We start from the raw sequence: 22,566 nt of genomic DNA, 5'->3' as shown, positions 1-22,566 counted from the left end.
AAAGGCGTACTTATGTTTTCTATTTACATTACTTACCCTTTTTTTTTCTCTCTGTTCGTCTCTGTTACTTGTATCCATGTTTGTGAATCACTGATCTAAATTCTTGATTAATCAACAAAAATCAGCACAATTTGTTATGTTTGATTGCATTACAGACTTCTGTGTCCCTGTTTTCCCAGTTTTCTCTCTGAACAAGCATATGTGGATACAGCAAAAAACCTAGAGAGTATATTTATGCGTCTGTGTGCTCGATCCCTGGTGGTCAGCATAGATGGAAGTGTGGCCCTGCCATATAACGTCATTAAATATGCAGCGTTTGCTTGTTGATATATCATGACCCTAAACCTGCAACTGAGCTAAACGTCTGTTGCCGCTGGTACGTTGTTTTAAATGAATAACATCAGTCGTTGATATATAATTGTAACCCACTGATAAATCAAGCGGCAGAAACATGTTGCGAGGCTCAAATCTTTTACACAGAAACACTTTTGAGCAGTGTGATATTGACGAAAACAAAGCTAATCACACTTGCTGACAAGAAATAATGTGACCCAGTTTTGAAGTTTATTCTGTAACGGGGCATATTTCAGCTCAATCTATGCTCATCTATTCAGATAAGGCTTTGGCAACTTTCTGATGTGTCCTCGAGAACAGATAAAAAAGACGCCACTCAGTCGCAGATTAAAAGAGACTAATCTCAGAGGCCGCTGGATCATTTATAGCCCTTGAGGCCTTACCAACACTGAGAGACCTACTAAACACAGTGTACACAACATCTACTCCAAGTCTGTCTAGCTGAGGAGAGGGATCCCGTTTCCTTTGTCTTCCTGAGTTTTCCTGCAGTTTAATTTTCTGTTTTTTGCATTTTAGGGATTTTTTTTTTTGTCTTGTCTGAATTTCCTGTCTAATGTTGGAGGATGCTGTTTGTGTCACATTTGTGATATTGAGCAATACGGTTGCATTTTAATTCGGCTCTACGTGATAAATAATTAAATGCGTCTGAAAAAAATATTTGATAGTATTTACAAAACAAACTTTTGTGGTGTTCAGAAGCTAAATGTAATAAAACATGTATTCATTACGTGCTATACTGAAATTATGAATACTTTTTATTGTTTTATCCTTCTGAAGTTTTAACATATTTTGGGGAGTTAAGAGTACTACTAGTTTAAAGATGTGACCTGATTGGCTTAAAGAATGAATTAAATAATCAGTAATTAGTAGATAATGAATATAATCGTTACTTAAATGCCTTATTATGGGGTACTTGCAAAAAATAGCCTGTGTCCCCTTTGGGTTGAAACTAGAGCAGAGGGGGAACTTGAATTGTATGAACTGAAATGTTATTGCCGTCACCCCCTCTTGTGTGGTCACAGGTCTTAGGCATGAATAAAGCATGATATTGACACAACAATCTAAGTCCAGTGATTGAGTACCAAATCACCCTTTCTACCTTTGTGAGTCTATTTGGCCTGCCAGTTTCAGAGGGTAAAAAATTAATCATCCAGGCTGTGGAACTTGTTCAGCAGAAGCTAATTAAGAGAAAAGAGCTCAGAAGACCCCAGAGTCACGGCCTCTACCTTAAGGCTTACGGTTTAGTGTAAACGCTTTGTAATGCCTACTCTTTCCAGGAAGTGTTACCTTTGAACAAATGAGTCCTTGACTTGTCACCCCGCTCCTTTATTCTCATGCTCAGAGATAAGCCAATGCAAACGATCCATGGATGGGATTGCTGTTCTATCGTCCTTGCAACTGCTGGCCTTGACTGAGTCTATTTCCATTATCCTGCCCATTGATTTGCTCTAGCGCCTTTGTCACAGCAGTGCTGTTAATGTAATTGAACGGGGCTTCTTTTTTTCCTCTTCCTCTGTCCCCTTGGCATGAGTACCCACACACATATACATATTTACTCACACCCATTCTCTCTCTCTCGCTTCCCAGATGTTGCCAGGGCTATTGAGCTGCTGGAGAAGCTGCAGGAGTCAGGCGATGTTCCCGGTCACAAGCTCCAATCTCTGAAGAAAGTCCTTCAGAGTGAGTTCTGCACAGCCATCAGAGAGGTGAGTCACTGCTGCTCTGTGAACACCAACAAGAATTTAGATTGTTTTTCTTGTGTGGGGCTCCTTTGTCATGACCTTTCCCATCTGTCTTCTGTACTGGACCTTTAGTAGAATTTGTGCATAATATGTTTTTGTAATTTAAAACAAAACAATACAAAAAGATAAAATGTGGGAACAATAAGCTGAACTCAGACGTGACTTTTGCAATGGCTTTATCCATCTAACTCCATTTCTTATTCCACAGGGCTAATGACCCATAAGAGCTTGAAGCACCAAAGACAAGCATTATGTAGCTTTTCTTGAAAGGGCACATGGGCATTGTTAGGAATACCAGCAGTGCAGAGACCCATACGAATAATCTCAACATCTAAACCACAATGAGACAGGAATGTAATTCACTTTTAGATATACATAAAGGGGATAAATAAATATATTAAAAATAGGTTGTCTGGTTATAACCCACCATCCATCATGTGTCTGTGGATGTTGGTTTCTTGGATAACGTTTTAAAAAGAGCTACCTTTAAAAAAAAAAATATTCTCAATACTATTACAAAGACTGACATTCAGCCTAATAATTCAACAATTCATGTTTACGTACTGAGTAATTTTTCTATGGGTTAGGGGGTATAAAGGATGTCGAATTCCTGGTTTAATTTGGCTCAAAATGAAAGCTTAGAGGACGTCTTCAGTAAAACTGTCATTTTTTTTCAAGAATGCAAAAACTTGCATACAACACCATCTATTTCTCTTTTTCAAAATTTGCGTTAAACGCAGGCACACTTGCCAGTTTATTTAATATCAATCAGTATCAAACATCTGGTATATATTTGCTGACATTTTCTGCTGTGTAACAGACAGTCAGACAGGACCACTATTGGTATTTATTGATGATTGATGATAATGAAAGTTTAAATTAAAATTTAAAAAGTAAAGAAGAGACACCATTCATATGTTTCTACTGTTGACATTGCATAGTTTGCCCACCTGAGGGCACTGCAACTTCCGTTTTGGTAAAGCACGGCCAGCTAATGTGAGCAAAGTCAGGCAGAGAGTATAAGAGTAAACAAATAACTTTACAAAACAAAAGGTTATGGAGTTTTTCTTCCAGCTGTTGCCAACAATGTTTATGTATTTTGCATTTGAAAGAAAAAGATATCGATATTGGAAAATACTGAAATATCGGATTTTGAAATCACTAAATTTCAGTAGGAGGAGTGGTCTTAGAAATTCTGTCACTTGGGCCCTAAGTAGTTCATTTAAAAGAAATGCCACTGCGATTTGTTGGCTTACTTTGAAGATTATCTTGACGTGGTTACTTATAACTTTAAGCGTATTATTATCTGTGGTGCTTGAAAGGCTTGATAGTAGCAAGAGTACTGATTCTGAGTCCTGTAAGCTCCATCAGACCCAAGGAAATAAAAACAGCAGATAGTCACCTTGTGTTTTTCAAATGAATTTGACACCTGACTTGACATCCAAATCTCTAAACAGCTTTTCGCTCAACATATTTCATATCTTGGCCGAAGGTGAGAAGTAACATTACCTGATAGTTTTATATAATGCAGTGGTGCCAAACTGTGCTGTCAGGTCACTGTAAGTGCCTTGAAACTCAAACCCAAAGCCCACAGTAAGCCTGGAGCAACAACAAGAAAATCAGAGAGTGTAACTTTAAGGCATTGCTGAGCTGCATCAATCAACAAATGACTGCAGCATAATGAAAATGTCAGAGCTTATCGCGCTGCCTTATTACAGCTAGAGCTGAACAGCAGAAGTCAGAGGCACAGTGGGTTTTTGACTGCATAACCCCCCCCCCCCCACACACACACACACACACACACACACACAATTTAAATGTTCACAGGGCCAGAAAACATCATGAGCATTTCATTAAGTCTAAGGTTTGATAAGCTCGTTAAACTGAATTTTAATTAAGCGAATCCCTGTTAGGGACTGGTTTCAATCGTATTTTACGGGGATGAAGTAAAATGTGAATCGTGAAACTGAAGTTCTTGTTTTTCTCCTCTTGTTAAAATGCTTTCATTCTCATGCACGCAAAACAACCACCCACTGATCCGTCATCTTGAGATCATTCATCAAGACGGCGGGGGTAAGAAGCAAACAAGAGCGTTCGCTCTACGTGGCGCGGCTGCACAGGCTGATAACAACAGATCTTGTGTGTTTAGTGTTCTGTCTGTTGTGATATACTTTAGCACTACCCAGTGACATGGATTTGTTAAGTAAACAGCAGTTTGAAGAGCAGGGAAGCAGATGACAGAATGGCCTCTGTGCTGCAAGTTAATTGTGAACAAAGTGAACATGTAATTTGTTCTGGAATGAAAGACAATTAGCGGACTTCATCAGTATGTTGGGAAGAGCGCCGCTGTATTTTCTGAAGAGAATTGTGTTGTAAATTAAGTAGACATGCAATAAGATTTTACTGCTGCAGGGCAAAAAATAACCATAATATGTTTTGGAAAATCAGTGATATGGGGAATTGTAAGCCAGCTGCTGTAATTCGCACTTTATAAAACTTACTTTCTCAGCTTGTACTTGTTACTTAGAAGTATATATGGGGTAAACAAAATAATAAAGAAGGTCTTAAAATCTGAAGATAAATAATTGCATAAAATATTTTGTCATTTGTTTAAAAGATGAAGAAAACGATGAGTATGACACTTCTGTATTTAACAGGATCTCACCATTTCTTTTACTTTAACAGAGCATAATTAAATGCCATTTCATGCATTAACTGCCATTAGGGTACTGTGATTGATTTAAAAAAAAAAAAAAAAAAAAAAAGCTGGTCCGATGTATTATAACATACATAATTTATTTAATCAATTTTTTTTAAATATAACATAACTTTTGTAAAAGATGCCTCATATTTTCAGACTCTTACAGTTGTCCCATCCACTTTCTGTAACCACCTGTAGGTAAAGCAGCTTTCTTCTGAATGGCTGTGCTTCGTAAGCTGAATGTTTCAGGATCACTTGGGTGGGGCTTCTGTGCTAACATCCAGAGCTGTGTGCATGAGATGACCATGATATTTAGCCTTACTGACATCATACTGATCTAAGAGTAGAAAAAACTGTCTAGATCAAAGTGGTTACAGCACTCTGATGGCTAAGTGTCTACACGTGTTGATAGAATGTACTGTGCAAACACTGTGAGACACCTACCAGTTCTTTATATTTAGCTTACAAGAACGCTGGCTTTGTTCTATTTTTTAAAACGCCCTGGAGCTATAGTTGTTCAGGCTTTCTGAAGCACTTTTAAAGTTTTTATCTACAGCAGATGAACAGTATCTGAAAGTCGTGCCTGATGCATGGCCTGAAAGATGCATCTAGCCCTTCAATTTGTCCTTCTACTGTCAGAAATGGTCTCAGCGGCTACCAGGAAAGAAGAGAAACGGGGAGAAAAGGCTGAGGTATGCCAAAGAACTGGACTGAAAAAATCAGTGTGAACGCGTTTTTTGAAATGTCTGATTCGGATTGATGTCATTATAGACAGAGGAGATCAGGACAGAGTCAGCAGTGAGTGCAACATGGTGGAGGCTCAGTCATGTTGTGGGGCTGTATTTCAGTCAGTGGTGTTGGGGATCTTGGAAAAACTGATGGAATTATGATCCCAAACACACTGCCAACGCAATAAAAACATACCTGGATAGAAAAACACACAATGGGAAACTATCAGTCATTGCCTGGCTTCCCCAGAGCCTGGACTGAACATTTTTGTAGTGTGGGATCATGTAGAAAAGACTTCCAAAGAATGTCCTTCAAGAACCCAGAGGAGCTGTTCCTGAAGATGAATTCAAGATATGACAAGAACACCTGGCTAAGACAGTTCAGGTTGTGTTGAAGACTAAAGGGAGTCATACTGAATATTGGCTCGTTAGACTTGTACAAACTTTGTATTTGCCTTACATACCGCATATCCATCTATGTTTGCACATGTTTTGATAAATCACTGCCACTTTTCCCATTTTATATAACAAAATATAAAGAAATTAGGGGAGGCTGAAGACTTTTGTACTGCACTATATGCATATATGTGTGACAGAAAATAAGGTAAAGCACGAAAGGTCCCCTTTAGATCAAGGAAACACATCAAAAAGGAGTGTCATGCAGAGTCTGTAGAGGATGATAAAATGTGATATTTGACAAGACATCCAATTTGAACGCCCTTTATAGTCGCAGTTTAATCAGTGAATGCTGGAGATCATTAATTTTTCAGCTTTTGTCTAGACAAATAGAAAAGTAGAAAGTTCGCCAACACCAGCAATGACACCAATGATCAGAAATTAATTCTGATCAAATGTTACGTAAAACCCATGAAAACATGCAACAGAAGGGATGGGGAATAGTCTTCTGTTCTGCTCTGCTCTGGCCAGCTTGGGGAAGCCTGGCACGTCCTGGCACCAACTGCCCGTCTGGCAACCAGCTGACTGATCCCAGTGCCAGTCACTGGAGTGCAATGACAGTGATTCTCAAAAACCTCATAAAAAAAAAGAGCGTGGCAGCAGCAGTAGTTGCTGTTTGCCAAGAGCCAAAGATGCGAAGCACTTCACCCACAAAGAGCTGGCTAAACACAGTCACCAGGGAAACCATCAGAGATGCTGTGGGATTAGTGGGCTGCAGCGAGGACGACTGTGGCTTATAGTCAATGACACATTTGGAAAACCGACGCACTACAACAGCATCTCTCTGTAGTGCTGAGCCAGCTGGAGGACCATTTATAAGTGGTGGTTGTTGCATACTGTAGATTATTACCATTATTATGCGGCGCATTAAATGAGGTCATGTAGTGGAATATCACAGCTCTCAACAGCTGTGTCCTCTGATGCTCTGTTTGCATCAGGAGCAGTTAGCAGAGACAATCTTTGAGTGAAAGGGAATCTCAGTGGGAAAGTAGCAGTTAGGCTGGATTTAATGGTCTGAAATACTAACGCTTTTTTTGATATGTTTGTTTGTGACAAGAGAAAGCAGCTACAGCCACAGGGTTCATTTTTTCTGTCTGGTGATGTCTTCTTCTCACACACAGCCTGCCTTTATTTCAGTCTGTCAATAGGTATTGAAAAATGTTTTTTTTTATAATTATTTGAACCGGTAGCTTGTACATAAAGGAAGAATGTAGGCCCTGTAACCCTCTGTAACAGTGCCCTGCTACTATCATGACACTTAACTCCTGTGTCCTTGGGCAAGACACTTCAACCGTTGCCTACTGGTGGTGGTCAGAGGGCCTGGTGGCGCCAGTGTCCAGCAGCCTCGCCTCTGTCAGTGTCAGTTTGATTCCATAAAAAGTGACAAAAACATTAGCGTCCGTTGCTCACATGGGAAGAAAACTTCTTTTTACAGTGGAAAAAAACCCATAAACTTCCCAGCAAGCACCGAACCACGTAATTGGAAATTCACTGAGAAACTCGCAGATTCTTCCACTGACCGCTGCAGCACACCTGCACCAGGGCAAACCTCCGCCTACCCCACTCCTGCTTTACAGGTGAAAATAGAGCAACAGGACCGCTGAGTCTTTGACTTTATTTATTTCCTGCTGTGTTTTACTTGCATCTATTTGAAAGAGTGAGTGTAAACACAAAAAATATTTTATTTTATGTGCTGGAATGTGTAGAAAAAAGGTTTAAATGTTAAACTAATTTCTTCAAGTCAGAGAATGTTGCATATAATTAAATTTTTGCTTGATGCATAAAGTTAAAAGGTTAAAACTAATAAAACAAGTTTTAAAAAGAGACTTTTCCATTTGATTACATTTTGTATGATGGATTATGTAGAAAAAGTAGAATTGGGCTGAAAGATCTATCACTTTGTTACCTATTCAGGTTATAAATCGTGTTTTTAAAAAGTAACTAAGTAATGAATTACTTTTGAAAATAAGTAATCAGTAAAGTAACGGGATTACCTTTTGGGGGAAGTAATCAGTAATTAGTTACTGATTACTTTTTTCAAGTAACTTGACCAACACTGATTACCATTAACTGAAACATTAAAAGCAAACCTGAAGAAAAAATACAAAATCCCCACTGCTTTAATTTATTTGTCTATTTCTTGTCTTTCTTTGCTTCTTGATTTTTATCTCTAATATCTCAGATGTCTGAATATTACAGAGGAAGAAATAAATCAGTACTTTCAGCCACAAAATGATACCATAATGCAGACAACAAATGCTCATTGTCATGGAATACCTATCTAAAGTGATTGTGAAATCTCGGGAAGTAGCTTTTTACGCTATAATGGCAGTAATTTCAACTCACTGCTGCCTAAAAGGGAAAAAATATCTTTGTAATTCTAAGAAAAACCCACTGCTTTTTAATCCAAAGGAAAATATACTCAGAATTGGTTTTTAACTAGATCAGTTTTTCACTTTGGAGCTGTTTAAAAATTCCTCTCTGTAATCATATTCTAATTCATTTTCACTCACCATAAAACGCAGGTTAAAATAGCTCAACCCTCGCCTTGTACATTTTGATCACGCTCACCTTGTGGGATTTCATTATCACAGATGACCTTTCTTTCCAGTACAAACTTTATCCTGTAATCTATGATATGATTCCTTTTCTTACACACATATTTGAGTTGGTTCATTTCAGAGACAGGGGAGGGGACACTAATCTTGTCTATGGAGTATAAACCTGACTTCCTACTATATGTCTGCGTCAAGAGAATTTGCAAAACATGAATCAGCCTTGTTAGTGGATGACAAGGTAACTGTCAATATGAAGAATGGACGGCAGGGAAAAGAGCCAGTTCAGCAGTGTTAGAGATAAATGACAACGAGACAGAGTTTGATGAGCTGGTTGTCTTCCCCTCGCCACGTTCATCGATGGTGTGGGGGAGAGTCTTGTGTCGCAGCATTAGTTTCACTGCAACACCCTGAATGAGTTGTCCGGGTCAATCAGCCTTGCAAATGGGAAAGGAAGGACACAAGATGAGATGACTGGAAGAGCTAACCAGCTGGAAATGATGGAAGGGAGTGATGTGCGGGATATTGGGTTAGACGGAGCCACGTGACCAATACAGGAAGTGCAATAAGCAGGCTCAGAGCGGCCACGTTTTTCATCAGCTTTGAAATTGCAGTTGATTTTCCACTTCAGCAGAGATTTTCAGTCAGCATAATTGACTGGGATTTGTGTTGATTCCGTCACAATGCCTCCGACTCCCACATCACATTAAGTTAAAGGATGAAAGGTACATTAAGTCAGTCTGTTCGAGCTCTATATTTTCCCTCGGTGTCATGGTTTGCACCACTGAGACGCTAACTATAATGGTTTTCATCCTTAACAAAACTACATTAACCAGACTAAGACCTCCTTTTTCCCCACCCCCCGTCCACCCTCTCCATCTCTCACTAGACAAAACAAGAAGCCGTGTTCCTAAGAAGCACTGCATCAATATTCCCTGTAGGCATCCCTTCCGAGATGGGCTTTGTGATGCTGGTATTCTTTTAGAAAGAATGTGTTTGTGTCCACTTCACCATTAAAACCAGGAATGTGTGGCAAACTAAGCAGAAGGGAGCCATGTAGGGGAGGATGGAGTGGCTGTATTGATGTTGTTGGAAGGACAGTGAAGACATTTGGTTAAAGGAAAGGGGAATTGACAAGATGCCTGCAGGAAAGCTGGCCTTTTTAGAGCAAAGTGCACCCACCACAAGAGGAGGCTGACATTCAAAAGCACAAAGCTGTTAGTCCCATTTTTGGCTCTCTGCAGGGCACTGCAACCAATCAGGTTAAATATGAAGGGAGATATCAACTGTGGATCTTCAGAGCACTGTTATTTAAATATGACGAATAAATAAGCCAGGACATATTATATATTAATATTTTTTTATAGAAAAATCAGTGAACTTGGGAATGGGCTTATATAGTTCAAAGTCAACAAGCTTGTCTTTAGACTGGAGGAAGAAGTCTGAGTACCTGGAGGAAATCCACACAGACACAGGGAGGGCATGCAGACTCCTCATGGAAAGATATTGACCATGTAACAATTGGGCTAACCACTGCAACGCCTTGCTGCTTGTGGTATGGATATATTAGTCATTGTTTATAAGAAAATAAAACATTTAGGGTCAAGATGCCCTGCATGAGCTCTGCTGCTCAACTCGTGAAACAGCAAGGGAGGAACTAGGAAATAATCGAACCATCAGCCAGTTCAGAAGGCTTTTTTTAAATTATCTGTTCAGTCAGAGTGGACACTCAATGTTCCACTGTTCCAAAAAAGAAATTATGCAAATGGTCGTCCTTATTTAATTTAAATCTTCAGCTGATATCCATCCACTTATTTTCCCAAATTACAGCACAGGCTAAATAATTCAGCACTCTTCTTCTCTTTCCTCACACCAGAAGTGTTGTATCTGAAGTTCCCAGAGTTGCAGTTACTTTGGCACACCGTATGTGGTATTGCTATGAACATTAAGCAGTAGAAGTAACAGTGAAAGATGGACATGATTTCGAGTCATATTGGATAAAACATTAAGTCCATTTTGTAAATTTTAGTTACGTAGGAGTCAGAAAAGAGGAAAAACACTTTTCGAGGCTTCAAAATGGCACCTTGGTGTCTATCTTTTATACTGTCGATAGATATTATAGGTGTTTTGCCTGTAAATGACTAGTGGGTGAGCAAAGTGACGTATTTAACTAAAACAAACTCTTAGGTTTTTCCAAAGAAAAGTGGACATTACCCTTATATTGGCCAAAAGAAAAGTTGAATCCAGTTGCTGCTCCTCATTACTTGGATGTGTGTTTCAAACCAGTTCTTGGCATCTACGTCTGCGTATCTTTGAGCACTGGTCCGTGTTAAGTTGATTTTGACATTTTTCCAAACTAGTATTTTGCAATTGTCCTCTGAGTCAGTGTTTCCCATCCACTCTGCCGGCCCACATAGGTGTGGCGTGGAAGATTATCTGGCTCCACCTGATTAATACCCTAAGCGACCGGCGTGAGTAACGGGCAGAACAATTACATTATCCTCCCCTAGAGGGCGGTACAACTACCTGCTCTAATTAAATGGGTTGCCAACCGCCAGTAAAACAGTAGAAGACGCAGAAGAAATTACATCATAGTCATGCTGTGAGTGAGACAACGAAGCCCGTAATAGCAATGGATAAATATTTGAAAAGAAAAAGTAGTCAATCTGACCTGGGTCCTAGAAAAAATACAGACTGGGGAAAAATTATCAGTACGCTTTTTGTGACATTTTTGTTTGATGGTGGGCCGTGTGATTTTTCTAGTGTGAAATATGTGCCGTGGCTCCAAAAGGTTGGGAAACACTGCCCTGAGTAATTTAACTAAAGCTTTCACAACACCACCAGGGGGCAGGATTACCAGAGGGCGTGGCGTGCGTTTTTCCACTCTTGCCTTCTGTTTTTGATTGTTTTCTGTGATTTTATTCTTCTTTGTGTGTGCTGACATTTACCTCGTTTTCTTAAGAGGCTTTGCCTTTTGTCAGGCTACAATTCTAAGCAGAAATAGTGCTTAATGAATTACAAGGGTAAATACTTTACTGCGTTCTCTTGTGGTATAAACTGGTATTACATGAAAGCGCAGCACAACCCTACTTCATCTTCAATCTTCATATCTTGTCAACACAATACACAGATAAATGGATCATATATTCATGGAAGCTGTTTCTTCACATTTAATTACACATAACAATTAAACTATATTACACTCATGAATTTACAATAAGCACTTTAAAAATACTTTTTAAGTGCATTATTTTAGTCAACCCTTCTGAGACTTTATCTGTGAAATAGTTCACTGTTTGTTTGTTTTTTATCCATTGTTGAGGATCAGGGGATCCAAAAGTGAGATGTTGGCCACCCTTATGCTCACCTTGGCCATTTTGATGCATCAGCGATATATACTGAGAGAAACTTGAGAGTTTTTTATTTTCTGGGTATCATTATTTTTCGGCTCACTGCTGTGCCGCCTTCTCAGAATATGCCAAGTATTTCATACGCATTGCAGTGCTATCTGTAACGTCGTGTTTGAATAGGGCCATTACTAAACATTTACATAACAGAGACCATGTTTTAAGGACCAAAATGCTTTACTTTCACAGACAGATAAAGGCCATTTTTCCTACAGACTTCTTGTCTTATAGGTGCTAAGAGAGAGCATTAGAGACTGTTATGGACTGAATAAATAGCTGTAATTAGGACTTGCTGTAGTGTTTTTCTAACAAAGGGATAAAAGAGAGAAATGAAGCTACTGTGTAGTAAGATAGAGGCAAGAAAAACCTTTTGTGGCATTTATAAAGCTGTGCTAAGCCTCAAAAAGTGCAAAGGTGGAAGAAGTCCTCAGGAAAAGGTGTCATTTGGGAGTGGTGTGTGTGTGTGTGGGGGGGGGGGGACTGCAGGCTCCTCTTATCAAAATGCATCAGCGGCACCATGAATCTACAAAAACATGTCGCGCTCTGAAGTGCACCCTCAAAAGCTAGTCATTTGGTCTTTGAGATTCATGAGCAAACAAGCCGACAGGAGCTCAGGGATATTTTTTTCCATGCTCTTGAGATCTCTACATACAAATATCTGAAGGTTTGCATCCTATGAGTATACACCCTTTTGACGATACAGAAAAGCAAGGCCCTTGTAATGTTTTTGCAGGGATACGTCAGAGCTGCCTGCCACATTCGCCTCCAACAAGCTGCTCTGCTGCAATGAGAGATGTGACGTCATCCAGGAAGTGGAATCATTATTTTATTTCTGAGCCATAATATCCAACATAGCATACACATTCATTCCAAGTCTGCTTTGCATTGAGAAGCTGTTGTTTTTCTGCTGAGAAACATTCGTCAGTTCCATTAAAACGCAGTCACTTATTCGTTGAGTTAATTGCAGATGCCATAAATGTGAGATTAAAACAGCTAGATGATAGTTAGAGAATCTTTCCACTGAAATCAATGCTGCCATTACGGTATTTAATCGAGTCATTTGCAAAAGCAGGCCTTGTGTTACGGGGTGGCAGTCACACCTCAAGGCAATGTTTGGAAAGTGCACTGGCAAGTTGCTGCTTTCTGAAAAATATCTTACAAACAATGCACACAAACTTGACTGATGTTAAACTCCTGATTTCTCTCTGTGCAGGTAATGGGTATGTCTGGTTCAGACGTTCTCTTTAATGTAAAGAAAAAAGTAGGAGGCAGTGAGCAACATTGCAGGCAGAAAAATGGGACTGTTTGTCATCAGCCAAAAAGATTTCAGTCATTATTTTATGACCTTTATTTTGAGGTCCATATTTTTATTCGTAGACTCTAGCAGGGGCAGCACAATGGTGCGCTGCTTAGATCCGAGAGAAGAAAAACTCCCTAAAATCAAGGATTTAGAGCAGACTGAAGTCTGAGCTTTACTTCAACATATCCCGATCTCATCATCATTAGAAACTATGCCCATCGTTAATATGAGCATACACAGCTGAATTAGTTTACATGTAACATATCCTTGGATTATATTTCTTATTATGTGACAGTAGCACTGGGTCAGATTTCTGACTACTCTATAGCTGCAAAACATACACAAATTAGATCAGGCTGTTTGTTTTAGTGTGTGAATTGGTACTCCTCTAGTATATCTTCAGTTACCGCATGTTACCCACGAGTCAACATTGGCCATGGTCTCCTCTTTTATAGTCTCCGAACAAGTCTGCTTGTAAGGTTTTCTTAAAAGCCACATCTAAACAGGAAAGGTCAGCTGTCTGCACTTATTCTGTCTGCTTCAGCAAATAGAAAACTTTTTTTCTACCCAGATGGACATGCTCACTAACCCGTGTTTTAGCACCGGCTCAGTCCCGGCAGAATCTGTTACTTCTTGTTCTGTTGACTTTTTATGCTGTCTGTAACACCACAATATGCCTCGTTTGTCAACATGAAAGTTTAAAGGAGACAGAGTAAGTAATCCCTGTAACCCCAAAGCTCAGGCTTTAGACAGTTTTCAGACAGAGCCTCTGTTTCAGACAGTTCTGATCTACCTTTTAGGTCAGTGAGAGGGGATATTCCTAATATGGTCATCTCAGGAAAACCGGTCTGGCCAGGTGCACAGAATTCCCACCCATTTGTTGTTCAAACTCTCTGTTAATAAGGGACAGGAAGAAAACTTGCTTAAAGAGAGGGGATTGGGAGCTAAAAGGATGGATGAACTTGGGGTTATTTTGAATCGTGAATCATGCAGACCTACTCTGGTAGAGTCCAGAGTCTCCCCTTTAATATACATTAACGAAAAAAGAACATCTGACTTTTTCTACAGTAACAGAAATTCTTCTCTGTCTGCATCAATGCAAAATTCTCTCTCCCTTATCTGTCTAGCTGCTGATAACACCAGCGTGTTTGCAGAAAGTCATCGTGCCGGATCGTAATAGGATTTTCTGTTACAAGATGTTATTAAATACAAAGGCTTGAGCGAGGCCCTATCACTTGAGGGTTACTTTGAAATACTAGGAGCAATATTACTGCTCATAGATTAGGGATCAGTCTATGCCATGTGCTTCCTGAGAGTTTGCTATTGTACACATGCAAGTGTGCACAGCCTTCTGTGGAAGGAAACCATTATTTGACTATGAAAAGAAGAGTTTGAGCTCATGTGCAAGTTGGTGGATTCAGATTTCAACCACGTGCATCTCTGTCTTCATTTCTTTCAGGTGTACCAGTATATGCACGAAACAATTACAGTGAATGGCTGTCCAGAGTATCAGGCCAGGGCCACGGCTAAGGTAAGAACTGTGTTGGAAATTTGGCTCAGCAATAAAATCATAATATATAATTACTGAAAGCTGTAACTAATGACTCGGGAGCTGTCTTTTAATCACTTTACCCAGTGATTTCATTCTCATCATTTCATTTCATTTGGCCAAAGCTGCCTGAAATCAGCAAACTACATCCTTTGATAATGGCCCTCATTAAGAGTGTGTGGGTCATCAAGCAATGACACACGAGTGCCAGTTTTCCAAGAATAAAACCAAAGCGTCGCTGTTAGTCTCATCTGCTAAAAGACTGTCTAACAGATTCACATTTATGACATTTCATTTCTTTATCTATTGAGAGAGCACACACATAAAAGGCAAACAAGTTTGTGTTTACACGGGATGGGAACAACTAACATATTTTACATCCTTTTTTTCAAACCATTTTCTTTAACTTCAAGTTTACACGTATATTTGACCACAGACAAAATGTGCAGATGGACAGGCAACTAGCTGTAGACCAGAGTTATCTCATTGATATAAATTACGAACATTTTATTAATTTGTTTGTTTGGAAAGGTCTAAGATTCTTCTTTAACCTGATATACACTGACTGGCTACTTTGTTAGGTGCTCATTAATGAAAACATCTAATCAGCCAATCATGGCAACAACTTGGTGTGCTTAGGCATGCTCTAAGCCACCTGCTGCAGTCCAAACAGAGCATCAGAATAGAGACAAAAAGTGATTTAAATGAGTTTGAAAGTGACATGGTTGTTTTTGATCTGAGCAGTTCATGAACTGCCGAGCTACTGGGATTTTCCCACAAAATCACCCCTCAGGTTTACGGAAAACAGTCCAAAAGAGGGAACGAGAAAAATCCAGTAAGCAGCAGTTCTCTGGGACAAAATGCCTTGTTGATGCCAAAGGTCAGGGGAGAATAGCCAGACTGCTTCAAGCTGACAGGAAAGCAACAGTAACTCAAATACAACAAAAGTATTCAAGTATCTTCCCTTCTATCAATGATTCAGGCTGCTGGTGGTGGTGGAGAATGGTGTGGGGCATATTTAGCACAATTTGGGCCCTGTGGTACCAACTAAACACTGAATAAATGAGTTCATTGTACTCAAACGGCCTCCACACTCACCAGATCTCAATCCAATAGATGTGATGGATGTGACGCAATTGGAGATTCTCACCCTGGATGCGCAGCCGATAAATCTTTATCTGCAACGGCGTGATGCTATCACGTCAATATGGAACAAAATCGCTGAGCAATGTTTCCAGCACCTTGTTGAATCTTTGCAATGAAGACAAAACAGGAGTTTGCATTTCAAGGTAGAGGTGTCAAAAGGTTGAAAATACTGTTGGTCAAAATGCTGTTAGTCAGTTTTTAAATTGCGATTTAAGAACTGACACTATGTTCATGTAGGAAAAAGGTATATGTTAAGGCGTTGTATATGGAGAGTGTTGGCAGTGCTCACCTCAAAAATAATTTGCAGTATAATTAGAGCTGGGCGATATGAGATTTTTTCATATCACGATATGTTTTTTTCATTTCAGTCGATAACGATATCTATCACGATATAAGCCAAATAACTATATTTGTAAGATTTAAATGTGCCGTTGCTCACAAGTAAAATGTGAAATAATCAGCAGCTTGTTTTTATTTAAATATTTATTTCCCATAATAAGTTCAACAGGGTAGATGTACTTAAGGAACATGAGACTTTTTCAGATAAATAAAGGCAAATATTGCAAACTACACAAAAGGCAGCCGCTAAAGCGTTTAAGTTTCAAAATAGAACAAACGAAACAGACTAAATTGTCAATTCCACTTAGAAACAAAATATTAATTCTAAAAATAAATCTTAGTTTGTTTTACAGAAGAACAGACAAAACTGACTAACTTTTGTCAATATCAAATAAACTGAGAACTAAAAGGAAATTCTCAATCTCTCCTTGTTGTATAGCTTAGCTTTTCAAACAGTTTTAACAGTTACTTTAGTCTGACAAAAGCCGAATGACGAATTAGCGCTTCCAGTCAGAGACTGAGGCTACGTCCACACGTACACGGGTATTTTTGAAAACGGAGATTTTCCGTTTTCGTTTTAAAAAAGAATCCCGTCCACACATAAAGGCAGAAATGAAGGAAAACGCTGCTATGAACATGCCAAAGCAGCAGGTGGCGCTAGATTCCTAACCGTGCAGAAATGTTGGCCAATCAGAAGTCTAGAAGCCTCGGTGGGAAAAAGTAAACAAAGCTGGGGCATAGAAGCAGAACCGAGTCGTATGTGTGGACGGACAGTAACTGTGTGTATATGTAAGCATTTAAACACTGCAGAGAGTAGAATTAACAGTAACAGTATTGTAGAAATTCATTTCACCGAAACAATAACGTGGCGCACAGTGTGACGCATGCACCAGTTTATTGTATTTCCAGACTTGTTTTCGGCACAATTTACAGTGCACGCTACTCTGTTTTTTGTCAGACTTGAAATAGCCGAAATACCTTCACACTACGGAACTTCTATGGCTCTTCCGTTCGACAATCTCTCCGGCATTGGAACCATCATCTGTTTTCTCTTCGGTCACGCTCGGTTGATTTTTCTAGTCGGCACACTCATTTCCTCCATTACGCGCTGGCTCCATTACCCGCTGGCTGCTTCCCAAACAAACACACGTGCGGCTTGGCACTTGTGCTGTACATAACAAGTCACGCGACGTGACGCTGCGGCTGTGATTGGTTCGGCTCTGCGCTACTTAATTTGGCTGACCTTTTTTTTCTTTTTCTTTTTTTTTTTTTTTAAGAGGACAAGAGCGGCGAGGTCTATCGCGATAGCTTAATTTCTCTATCGAGTAAAAGTTATATCGCGATACATATCGTTATCGTTCTATCGCCCAGCTCTAAGTATAATCGATCATTTCTGCGTAGGGACTGTCAGAAGGTGGTGCTGGTGTATTTAAGCGGCTGCTGTAGAGTTGTTGTTTGAGGGAAAATAGCACGACTCATAAGGTCAAACAAAGTTGGAATCAATACTGTCAGAGTACACTTTACCAGAAGAAAGACAGGCATTACAGACCAGAACGAGCTAAATGTTTATCTCAAAGGCTGAAGTAGAAGCTCTTCATCCTTGACTCAACAGTCATCAGTTACTTAATGTCTTTCATTCGAGCTGTAAATCGGTCTTTAATTATGTCTAATAGTCCTCAAGACTCTTCCAATCAGCAGCTGCTGGATTCTCTTCAACTCATTCAACTTATTTCTCTTATGGAAACACAGTTGTCTTGACTTTACCTTCTGAATGTTTGCATTCACGAGCTTTCATTTATTTACAATTCAGCACTCAGAACAAACAGAGCTTTTGATTGAGAGGTCATAAATGTCATGGATGCAAGTTAATTGTTAAAAAAAACCCATCTTTTTTATGCTTTGGTTTATCCCACCTGATTATTTAAGATGTCCAACGATTTTTTTTCTTCTGCTGGCTATTTAGAAAAGGTCCCATCCATATCACAGGTGAAAGAGGTGCACTGCGTGAGTGGAATAAGCAGATTGTGGTATTCAAAAGAGATGAGCTTGACCCGCTTGACTGAAGCAGGACGTTTCATCAGCACATCACAAGCAAGAGACACAAGCTTTCATGAAAGAAGATAAAGAGAGGGAGAGATTGCCTGATTTAAAGTGCAGAGGAGGAAGAGAAGGGTGGGATGCGATGAGGAGCACTCATAGAGCATGTCCTTCATTGGTTCAGTGTAGAGTCCACTCCTCTCATCGCCGCGAGTGGGTGGAGGACGAGAACAGAAAAGGATGACATAAACAAAGGGATACAAGTCTTTGTGTATGAACACAGAGAGGCTTCAAACGATGAGAGCTGCTTGCCAGTCCTTTTCTCATTTTGTTTGGCTCCACTAACGCTACACCTCCAGAATAGTCCTGCAGAGTTTGGTAAAATACAATTCAATATCTGTTAAAAGGAATCACTCAATATTTTAAGAATTACATCTTTTCACTGTTTTACTTTGAGTTAGATAAAGAGATCAAATCCTCATGCCTGCTGTTAACTATTGAGCTAGAGCTGGGAGGTGGTTAGCAGAGGGAAACAGCTAACTTAACATTCAGAGTTCAAAAATTCTCCTTCCAGCACCTGTCAGTCACTAATACTGTACATGTTGCATGTGTCAATCTATATAGAAAGACAGACATTTGTGGGAGGCATCTTTTAAAAATGAAAGGATTATGTCTGCTATAGCTGGAATGCTCTCATGAGAGGAAAACCAGGCTATTGGGGGCCCCCAATTTTACAGTGACAGGGGTCTCCAACTTAAATGAGCTGTAGGCTACTGCTGGCACTGTCATCTCATGTGAGGGCCACTTTAGTGTTCAATGAGTACAAAACAAACATGAAAACACCCACAAATGTTTCAGAAAATGTAGTGTTGAATTTTTAATATTATATAACAAGACAAAACTGCAAATGTGAACGCAATTTTTTAACTAACTGAAGCCTTTCATTGAACTACAAACTGGTACTCACTTTCTGGCCCGACATGTGGCATCACAGTTTTGTTCGTATTTAACAAAATAAAAATGCAGACATAAGTGTGCACATTAGTTTTTGACTGCTAGCGAAAATTGTTTTTTTTTTTACAAATAACTCTCACTGAACTAACACAGCCAATCCCTCAATATGTTTGTACTTTCTGCTCATATTGGCTTCGTATTAAGTCATTTTTTGCTTTTTAAAGAACTTATTTTAACATTGCACTCAACAACAAACAAATCCTCCCTAACAAAAAAGTAACTTCACGGGCCAAATTGCATTCTATTTCTTCACGTCAGTATAGCAAGTAGGGATGACGTGGGCCGCAAGTGGCCCTGGGGCTACGAGTTTGAGACCCCTGATTTAAACAGACTTCCATAAATAGACTGTACAGAGCATTAAAGATATCCTATCATCCCCCAAGTGGAGCTAGGTGTGGCTGTAGAAGGGGTTACAAAGGGGTGCCTCTTCTAGCTGCTTCTAGTATAATCTTCTTTTGTGTTTGTGGCTCATGTAAACTGCAGGGAGACCTCAGGGAGACTAGCCATGTGACTGAAGTGGAAAGTAACTGAAATACAGTCTTTTGGTGCGGTACAGCAAAAGACACAGTTTGGTGAACAAAGTGAAATAAACTAAGGAAAAAAAGAGAAACTTCACTAGAGTAGCTATTACTGCTAAGCTATTCAGATACATTTAGGGAGTAAAGAGCGAACTTTTTCAGGTCTCTTATGTAGTCAGCAGTTGTCTGGACCGTGAATTCCTGTTCCATTCATTGGTAATTATTTTCAAATCTGTTGAATTTAAGGAAATTGAAACCAGACTGAAATTGTCAGTGTGGTTTTAACATATGCAACCCCTCTTTTATTTTCTAAAAGAAGCATTTATCAACATGCAACCAGCGCCTCCTTAAGGATGATCCTTCACTTCCGTTTATTCCATTACGGTAATAACATCCTCGATTTAGCGTCTTAACGTGCCAGAGCTGCCAGGAGTTCACAACAAATTTTCTTCCATTGCATTCAGTCTTGTGCCATTTCACTCACTTTCTCTACATGGAAGCTGTCGGTAGTGGTGCAAGGCAATAATTTCCTTTTCCAATAATTTCCTTAAATATAAAATGTGATGTTGGTTAAAATGTCTGATCCTTGAGAAAGTTCCCCATACTCCCAATAGGCCCTTTAAGGCTTTCCAGTCTAATCTTGTAGTCGTCTGACTCCATAGGTTTCTCGTCTAAATTGTGGCAAGAGTAGGTGTATTTCCCAACCTGTCAAAATATTTTTAAACAGGATGCACTAAATATGACACATTTTTAAACAAACTCTGTTCAGGATTTTATTTTTTCTTCTCTCAGAGGGAAGGATTCTCTGTCAACAAAGACAATCGTGTCATCTTCTGAAGTATCCTGAAGTTTCTCGAGTGGGTTCCATTGTCTGATCTTAAAAATAACATCTCATTAATGATTAGAAGAGATGTTATTTTTAAGTCTTTTTCTATGTCCCTTTTTTCTCTTAAGAACAAAGCATTTCAAACTCTCTCCCTCACACATTTAAAAGTTACTTCTTCTAAATCTGTAATAAAAATGCACAAATTCATTGGGCAATTAAGCACACAGCTAAGGGTTTGAAGTGGCTTAGCTGTGGGGATCTTCCCAACTGGGAACACTGGATATTTTTGAAAGTGCTTTACTCCCTGCAGAGATATCCACAAGGACCACAATTGCACATAATCAGCATCAACATATGGGGAAAGACATTCATACTGTATTGCAGTGAGAATGAACTGCAACAGTGATGAAATACATGACAGAGTTTCGGTTTATCTCGAGTGCTTTAGTTGGTGAGAGAAAAATCTGCAGACATCCAAGATTTGAGTTTCACTTGAACAACTCAATTCACTTTGATCGCATTGTTAATTTAATCAATTCAGCCTCTAATATCTGGCCCGAGGTTTTTATTACTGATCTTAAAGGAGGCGGAGATTATCAGAGCAGCCGGGGGGGGGGGGAAGCAAAAAAAACAGGGAGGTGATGCTAAAATGACTTTAGATACTTTAAGCCAGACTTTTACAGTGTTGTGTGTCTACCGAGTATCCTCCAGCAAGTGTTTCATTTAAAATGCCCCCCGTGCGTGAGAGGCACCGGCCATCTGCCAGATTGTTTTTCATTCACAGAAAGCCCGATAAAGTTGTGAAGGTCGATGAGCTGCGAGGCCCGGGTGGCGACGGTATGCATGCTGAGGAGCTGCTGCTTATTTTAACAGCAGGCCAGGGAGGGTGAGTGGGAGCAGCAGAAGAAGAAAGGCGAAGGACAGAGCGAGAGAAGGAAGGAGAAGGGGGGAGTTGTCATAATGCAATAAGCAGATTAATAGGCAGCGGGAGGGGAGAGAGAAATGAGGAGTAATAAATGTGGATCTGAAGATGTATATGAATATGGAAGAGATTGCAGATGCGGGGATGATGCCTGGAGGGAGCCTCAAAGACCTCCAGTTGCCAAGCTCCTCGTCTGCTGCTGGGAATTTCGATTCACATCTGCAAAATCAAAACAGAACTCACCCCACCCGTACTTTCTTATCCTTCCTTTCCCCCATCTCGCACACCATAAATGACGCTGACTTGACAGCGAGGAACCTGTGGCATCGCATCTGTGGATCTTTGGGCACAGGCTCTCTGTTCACCTGCCACGAGCTTTCCCAGCTCGGCTAACAAGCTCCTCGGTGCTTTGTTCTAAATGTACAAGGAGTGTGCAGCTTGGCTTGTGATTCAAAGGAACTTCACCCAGCTGGAAGGGATACACAGGGTGGAAGTGAGATGTGTTAATCCGTGTGCTTGGAAAGACCAGAGAACTTCTCATGTGGAGTCTAAATCCCAAGCCCAGACCAAATCCTGACGCTTTGTTACGGCCGTCGTCGCTTAAATGAGAAGGTGCGTCAGAGGTTCGCGAGCAGCTTTGCAGTCTCTTTGTAATACTTCTAAAATGTGTTCTTCCTTTGATTTTATTTTCACACTACAGAAGAGAATGAGAAGCTAGTGTAAGCTGCAGAGCTTTCAAAAAGAATTGCTGATTTGATTGAAGATGTGGTTTGCAAAAGCTGCAAATCAGATTTCAGACGAATATCTTTGCGCCGTCTATAATGAGGGCACTATTTAAGAAGCTGCTGTGTGCCTCTGCCTTCTTTCTCATCTTGGTTATGTTTTTCTCTCCACTGTTTAACTAAAAGGAGAAGAAATAACTCACTTCTTGCCCTAATACTTGATTTACTCATAGAATGAGACATTTACTAA

At 39.8% G+C, this 22,566-nt stretch overlaps 1 protein-coding gene across 2 annotated transcripts in view; it reads left to right on the top strand.

Annotated features, from left to right (window-relative positions):
* lin7a (lin-7 homolog A (C. elegans)) overlaps positions 1-22,566 on the top strand; it is a 51,566-nt gene that overhangs the window by 21,796 nt on the left and 7,204 nt on the right. For both annotated transcript variants that reach the window (XM_085251979.1, XM_085251980.1), the window contains exons 2-3: positions 1,942-2,060; positions 14,703-14,774. In XM_085251979.1, coding sequence (XP_085108105.1) covers positions 1,942-2,060; positions 14,703-14,774 — 191 coding nt within the window. The remainder of the gene's footprint in view (positions 1-1,941; positions 2,061-14,702; positions 14,775-22,566) is intronic.

This window comes from Mchenga conophoros, linkage group LG17 (assembly GCF_057382185.1).
Source record: "Mchenga conophoros isolate Kocher_MC1m ecotype Shallow Benthic linkage group LG17, M_conophoros_male_GT1.1, whole genome shotgun sequence".
In the NCBI taxonomy this organism is placed as follows: domain Eukaryota; kingdom Metazoa; phylum Chordata; class Actinopteri; order Cichliformes; family Cichlidae; genus Mchenga; species Mchenga conophoros.
Note: the sequence above shows the minus strand (reverse complement) of the source record. Positions and strands in the feature narration are given on the sequence as shown.